This window comes from Numida meleagris, unplaced genomic scaffold, assembly GCF_002078875.1.
Source record: "Numida meleagris isolate 19003 breed g44 Domestic line unplaced genomic scaffold, NumMel1.0 unplaced_Scaffold307, whole genome shotgun sequence".
NCBI lineage: Eukaryota > Metazoa > Chordata > Aves > Galliformes > Numididae > Numida > Numida meleagris.
This window is the reverse complement of record NW_018364545.1, coordinates 42,655-50,158: the sequence shown is the minus strand read 5'-3', so window position 1 is coordinate 50,158 and position 7,504 is coordinate 42,655. Positions and strand designations below refer to the sequence as shown.

The following is a 7,504-nucleotide window of genomic DNA, read 5'->3' as shown; positions in this document are numbered from 1 at the left end:
CTGGAGCCCTCCGACCCATGGAGCCCTCTGACCCATGGAGCCCTCCGACCCATGGAGTCCTCTGACCCCCAAGGTCCTCCAGCCCCTGGAGTCCTCTGACCCATATGGTCCTCTGACCCCTGGAGTCCTCCAACTCATAGAACCCTCCAACCTGTGGAGTCCTCTGGTCCATCTCTCATAACTGACCACTACGAAAGAACATAGAATCATTAATTGCTTCCCCGCTAATTGATCGTAGGTATGTATTTTAGGGCGTTGAATGTCACAGAATTCCTGTTGCGCTCCTGCGCAGCAGTTGCTCACGTTGTGCGTCTTTCCTGTTCGTTAGCGCTGGATTCCTCGTTATCTACACGCTCGGAGTTGTTCACGTCATCGGGTGACAAATGAATCATTGCATGGATTTCTCTCCAAACCCATTTTTTCCTGGGGGGGGGGGGAGGAGGGGTAAAAAATAAGGCCAACAAATCAATGATCCCTCAAGCACAGCATGTGGCCGTGTTTGGTGCAGATCACAATGCTGCCGTGATCCATTAGGTCCTTCCTTTCTCAACTTGAAAAAATGGGGGAAAAAAATGCATAAAAATTGATTCATCTCCTTTTTTTTTTACTTTTTTTTCCTCCCTCTTTGTAATGGGAATCAAATGCTTAGAATTCTTTGGGGTTTTCTTCTTCTTTTCTTCATTTTCCTTAAAAAGAACTCCGCATTCCCACTCCCTAGAAAGCAACCCAGTGCCACCCATCCCTCTACGACGACGCTATTTTAGTCCAGGGAGGAATTTGAGCCAAGAAAATGGAGAATTGGTCATCTATCTTATGGCTGTTAGCGTAGCCTATGGGATCATAGCAGAGCTGCTCGCTCTTCCCTTGGGATTTCGCTCATCCATTGGCGTAGTGACGTTCATCTGAGATCCAAAGGCCTGAGTTGGCCTTTTTGCTTTTCCTCTTCTTCCTCTTTGATGCTAAAACCGTAGAAATTGGAGGCAGTGCAGCTCAAAATAATAAATCCCACTTCTCCTCCGGCCAGCGCGTGCATTTAGTGTTTCCTTGAAAGGCCCCAGATGATGATCATTTTGAGCTAAAAGCTCCATTTTCCGTTCCTACCGGATGGAAATAAGCTGTAACCTGGATAATGCCATTTTTTATTCTTTTCTTCCTCCTCTTGTCGTGCTCATCTTTCCCTCTGCTGGTTTCCTTGCAGTGGGCTTGGGTGTTGTCATAGGAGTCTGTAGTGGTTGGGGTGGGAGGGACCTTGAGGAACATAGAACCATGAGATCCTACAATGGTTGGGTTGGGAGGAATCTTAAAGATCATGGAATAGTGGGATCCTACAGTGGTTGGGTTGGAGGGACCTTAGAGGCCACAGAACCATGAGATCCTACAATGGTTGAGTTGGGAGGAATCTTAATGATCAGAGAACCATGGAATCCCACAATGGTTGGGTTGAAGGGACATTAAGGATCATAGAATCATGGCATCCTACAATGGTTGGGTTGGAAGTGGCCTTAAGGATCACAGAACCACGGGATCCTACAATGGTTGGGTTGGGAGGGATCTTAAAGATCATAAAATCATGAAATCCTTGAAAGGTTTGGTTGAAAGAGTTCCTAAAAAAATAGAACCACGGGATCCTACAGTGGTTGGGCGATATGGGTCCTTGAAGATCATAGAACCATGGGATCCTACAGTGGTTGTGTTGGGAGGGACCTTAAGGTTGTAGGGCCATGAAATCCTACAATGGTTGGGTTGGGAGAGATCTTAAAGATCATAGAACAGTGGGATCCTACAGTGGTTGGGTTGGAGGGACCTTAGGGATCATAGAACCATGGGATCCTACCATGGTTGGGTTGGAAGAGATCTTAAAGACAATAGAACCATGGGAGGATGGAAGGGATCTTAAAGACGAGAGAACCATGGGATCCTCCCATGATTGGGTTGGAAGGGATCTTAAAGATGAGAGAACCATGGAATCCTCCCATGGTTGTGTTGGAAGGGAGCTTAAAGATGAGAGAACCATGGGATCTTCCCATGGTTGGGATGGGAGGGATCTTAAAGACAATAGAACCGTGGGATCCTCCCATGGTTGGGTTGGAAGGGAGCTTAAAGATCCATGGGATCCTACGTTTGGGTTGGGAGGAACCTCAGAGGTCCCAGAACCTCGGGATCCCAGAAGATGGGGTTGGAGGGGACCTCAAAGCCCATCCAGCTCCAACCCGTGCGGCGGGGCCGGTTGCCAGCGAGTAGACTGAAGAGGAATCCGAAGGTTTGACCCGTTTGGATGTTTACTGTACGTATTCTCTCTTCCAGGATGATCCCAGCTGCTAGTAAATCCTTCTTCTTGACTGATCTGGTTGCAGGACGTGAGTACGACCTCTGCGTCCTGGCCGTGTACGACGACGGGCCGACGTCTCTGACCGCAACCAGAGTGATCGGCTGCGTGCAGTTCACCACCCAGGAGGAGTACAAGCAGTGCCGCTCCCTCCACGCGCAGTTCCTCGGCGGCACCATGATCATCATCATCGGGGGCATCATCGTGGCGTCGGTGCTCGTCTTCATCTTCATCCTCCTGATGAAGTACAAGGTGTACAACAACCACCACAAGAACAAAGCGGCCAAAGTCAGCAACGTCTGCTCGCAGACCAACGGGAGCCAGAGCAGCTCCATGGCACGTTCCACCTCCAAGCTGGCCGAGGGCTCGCACCCGGAGTGCTCGGCGTCCTCCGGCAAAGGGAAAGCCACCACGGACTCAGACAGCGACAAAGTGACTCCTCCAACCCACACCACGTCGTTAACGACCGACGCGTTATCCTAACGGCCACGGGGCGCACGAGGACGGCGGTGGTGCTGCTTTGGGGACATTTTGATGCGAGTGGTTGTATTTTAAGCCTCACTACTATTGTCTATTTTTAAGATCAGATGGTTTCAAAGATATTTTTTTAATCTGTAAACGGTTCTCGCATTCTTACCTATTTTCTTTCGATGATATTAAAAGATGAGTGTGTGATTTACAAGGTTTTTTTACCGGTTCTTTTATAGCATACACCTCTGGTATCAAGGCAGCGGCATCGCTCGATTCTGACTCGGTTTGTCCGTAGCGAAATGCACTATTTTTTCCCTTGGGTTACAGACCAGCAGCAAAGGCGTTCTCTCAGGATCTTCAGACTTCCTCACCAAACTGCTCACACCTCCGAGGAACGACGTGTCGCAAAGAGCGCGGAGTGACTTATTGCCATGGGTGTGCGGGATACATGCTGCTCGCGACAGGAGTGACATGAGGTCGGGGTTCCCTGTGGAAAAGAAAATAGAAAAAAAAAATAATAATAATAAAAAAAAAAAAAGGAAAAGGAAAAAAAAAAGAGCACTAATATTTCGAAAATAATAATGATAATAAAGAAAATTGGGAGTACTTTAAGTAGTTTAGCATATTTCTCAGAGTTATTTGCCGGCGTAGAAAGATGGAGTTGTGTTCCGTGAGTTGGACTCGATGGTCCTTATGGATTTCTCCCATTCTGGAATGTTTAGTGAGTTGAACTTGATGGTCTTTATGGGTTCCCTCCAGCTTGGGGTGTTTCATGAGTTGGACTCAATGATCTTTATGGGTTTCTTCCAATCTGGGATGTTCCATGCGTTGGACTCGGTGGTCCCGATGCGTTCTTCCCAATTTGGGATGTTCCATGAGTTGGACTCGATGGTCCTTATGGATTCCTCCCATTTTGGGATGTTCCATGAGTAGAACTCAATGGTTTTTATGGGTTCCTCCCAATTTGGGACGTTCCGTGGGTTGGACTCAATGATCCTTATGGGTTCGTGCCAAATTGGGATGCTTCATGAGTTGGACTCAATGGTTTTTATGGGTTTCTTCCAACTTGGGGTGTTCCATGAGTTGGATTTGATGCTCCTGATGAGTTCCTCTCAACTTGGAACGTTCCGTGGGTTGGACTCAATGATCCTTATGGGTTCATGCCAAATTGGGATGCTCCATGAGTTGGACTCGATGGATTTTATGGCTTTCTCCCAGCTTGGAATGTTCCATGGGTTGGACTCAATGGTCCTACTGGGTTCCCTCCAACTTGAGATGTTCCATGAGTTGGACTCGGTGGTCCTTATGGATTCCTCCCATTTTGGGATGTTCAGTGAGTTGAACTTGATGGCCTTTATGGGTTCCCTCCAGCTTGGGGTGTTCCATGAGTTGGACTCGATGGTCCTTATGGATTCCTCCCATTTTGGGATGTTCCATGGGTTGGACTCAATGATCGTTATGGGTTTGTGCCAAATTGGGATGTTCCATGAGTTGGACTCAATGATCCTTATGGGTTCCCTCCAGCTTGGAGTGCTCCATGACCTGGACTTGATGATTTTTAAGGGTTTCTTCCAATTTGGGATGTTCCATGGGTTGGACTCGGTCGTCCTTATGGATTCCTCCCAGTTTGGGATGTTCCATGAGTTGGATTTGATGATCCTCGTGGGTTTCTCCCAACTTGGGATGTTCCATGAGTTGGACTCGCTGGTCCTGATGGGTTCCTACACACTTGGTGTATTCGAATCCTGCGACTCTTGGCTCTGTAACAGCTGTTAACTGAGAAACCTCCTCTTATTCTCAGAAACCAGATTTACCTCTGGGCAAGAAGAAGCTTCCCACGCTCGTTCTTCCTAAAATTGTAAAAATTTCTCCAAATGGTTGAAACGTGTCCCGCTGTTCCCTTTTTTTCCTTTGTTTTTTTTTTGGTTTGCTGGAAACACGTGCCGTAGCTCGAGGTGTTTTTCCCCTCTCCTTTTAATTTCGGTGATGGATATCTTGAGAAAGATGACGGGAGCTCTCACGTCCCGGGAGCGCGGCGCCGTATCTCGCCGTGACACCGCGTCGCCGGGCGGTGTGACACCAATTTCTGTCTGTAGAGTGAAGTGTAACGTGGCCGATGGATGGATGCGTTGTGTGACCACGTCATCGTGATGTATTGAATGGGATGGAATGTTCCTTTTGCTCCGGGAGGTGGTGGCAAAGGGAGGGGGACGCAATGTTTCGGGTTTGGAATATGCAGCATCCACTCAACGCGGTGTCATCCTCATGGGTTGGTGGTCCTCAACGCAGTGTCATCTTCGTGGATTGGTCCTCAACACAACGTAATCTTCATGGGTCATTGGTCCTCAATGCAATGTCATCTTCGTGGGTCAGTGGTCCTCAACGCAATGTCACCTTTGTGGGTTGGTTGTCCTCAACAGCTCAGTGTCACCTCCATGGGTCGGTGGTCCTCAACACAATGTCCCCTCCATGGATTGCTGGTCCGCAGCTCAGTGTCATCATCTTCATGGGTCACTGGTCCTCAATTCAACGCAATGTCACCTCCATTGTGTTGGTGAGCTTCAAGTCAACACAATGTCACCTCCATGGGTCACTGGTCCTCAACACAATGTCACCTCCATGGGTTGGTGGTCCCCAACTCAACACAATGTCACCTCCATCTGATGGTGGTTCTCAACTCAATCTCACCTCCATGGGTCACTGGTCCTCAACACAACGTCACCTCCATGGGTTGGTTGTTCTCAACGCAATGTCACCTCCATGGGTTGATGGTCCTCAACTCAACACAATGTCACCTCCATGGATCAGTGGTCCCCAACTCAACACAATGTCACTTCCATCTGATGAGTGTCCTCAACTCAATGTCACCTCCATGGGTCACCGGTCCTCAACACAACGTCACCTCCATGGGTCACCGGTCCTCAACACAACGTCACCTCCATGGGTCAGTTGTCTTCAACACGTCACCTCCATCTGAGGGTGGTTCTCCACACAATGTCACCTCCATGGGTCGATGGTCCCCAACTCAACACAATGTCACCTCCATCTGATGAGTGTCTTCAACTCAGTGTCACCTTCATGGGTCACTGGTCCTCAACACAACGTCACCTCCATGGGTTGGTTGCCCTCAACATGTCACCTCCATCTGATGGTGGTTCTCCACGCAACGTCACCTCCATGGGTCGATGGTCCTCAACTCAACACAATGTCACCTCCATCTGATGGGTGTCCTCAACTCAATGTCACCTCCATGGGTCACTGGTCCTCAACACAACGTCACCTCCATGGGTTGGTTGTTCTCAACGCAATGTCACCTCCATGGGTCGATGGTCCCCAACTCAACACAATGTCACCTCCATCTGATGACTGTCCTTAACTCAATGTCACCTCCATGGGTCGATGGTCCTCAACTCAACACAACGTCACCTCCATGGGTCACTGGAGAACTGGCACAGTTCTGTGTTTTCACAGTCTCATTTTTCCCTTTTTTTAATTTTCATGATTTTATTTCTTTTTATTTCATCGATCTTTTCCCACGCTCAAACCCGGCACTGGATTCTCAACTCACGTTTCCAACGGAGAAAATGGAATTTCCACCCGTTTTTCCTACTTTAAACAAAAAAAAAATGGAATTTCTCGTTTACAAAATTCGTTTCTCTTTACAACAGCAGCAGCAAAGAACAAAAATAATAATAAACTGGGTCCAATTTAGGTCCCTTTTAGGTCCATTTGGGGTCAATTTTAGGTCAATTTGGGGTCAATCTTTGGTTCCTAGTGGGTGTGTTTTGGGGTCCCCTTTGGGTTCCTTTCGGGGGTCCATTTTGGGCCCATTTTTGGTCAATTTTTGTCCATTTTAGGTCAATTTTACATCGCTGGGACTCTCCTGGGTCCCTTTTAGGTCCTTTTGACCATTTTAGGTCAATTTTAGGTCCCTCGTAGGTCAATTTTGGACTCCTTTTAGGTCCATCTTGGAGGACACCCTTCTCCCTAAGAAACCCAACGTAATGAGATGCTCATTAAGCCCCACGGCCTTAATTATCCACAGTGCCCCATTCTTCGCTTCCCTGGAGACATCTCGATTCCATTGGCGGTCCCATGGATGTCCCCATGGTTGATCCCATAGGTGTCCCCACGTGTGTCCCCATGGACGTCCCTATTGGTGTCCTCATCAATGTCTCCATCACTATTTCCATTGGTGGCCCCCACCAGTGTCCCCACGGGTGTCCCCATGGGTTTCTCCAGGGTTGTCCCCACCAGTGTCCCCATAGGCATCCCTGTGGGTTGTCCCCAGGGTTGTCCCTATGGGCGTCCCCATTGATGTCTCCATCACTGCCTCCATTGATGGACCCCATAGGTGTCCCTCTGGGTTGTCCCCATGGGTTTCTCCAGGGTTGTCCCCACCAGTGTCGCCATAGGTGTCCCCAGGTGTGTCCCTTTGGGTTGTCCCCATGGGTTTCTCCAAGGTTGTCCCCACCAGTGTCCCCATAGCCGTCCCTATGGGTTGTCCCCATGGGTTTCTCCAGGATTGTCCCTATGGGTGTCCCCATCAATGTCTCCATCGCTGTTTCCATTGGTGGGCCCCATAGGTGTCCCCATGGTTGTCCCCCCAGGTGTCTCCATCACTGGTCCCCATCTGTGTCCCCATGGCTTGCCCCACAGACGTCCCCATCGGCGTCCCCACCGTGAGTGACAGCACAGGACACAACA

General features: G+C 49.0%; 1 protein-coding gene across 2 annotated transcripts in view; it reads left to right on the top strand.

Annotated features, from left to right (window-relative positions):
- LOC110391154 (leucine-rich repeat and fibronectin type III domain-containing protein 1-like protein) overlaps positions 1-3,005 on the top strand; it is a 9,944-nt gene extending 6,939 nt beyond the window's left edge. Inside the window, exon 2 of one of the 2 annotated variants that reach the window (XM_021382898.1) lies at positions 2,305-3,005. In XM_021382898.1, coding sequence (XP_021238573.1) covers positions 2,305-2,809 — 505 coding nt within the window. In that variant the 3' untranslated portion in view covers positions 2,810-3,005. The remainder of the gene's footprint in view (positions 1-2,304) is intronic. The other variant, XM_021382899.1, reaches the window with a different exon arrangement.
- Positions 3,006-7,504: the final 4,499 nt, after the last annotated feature.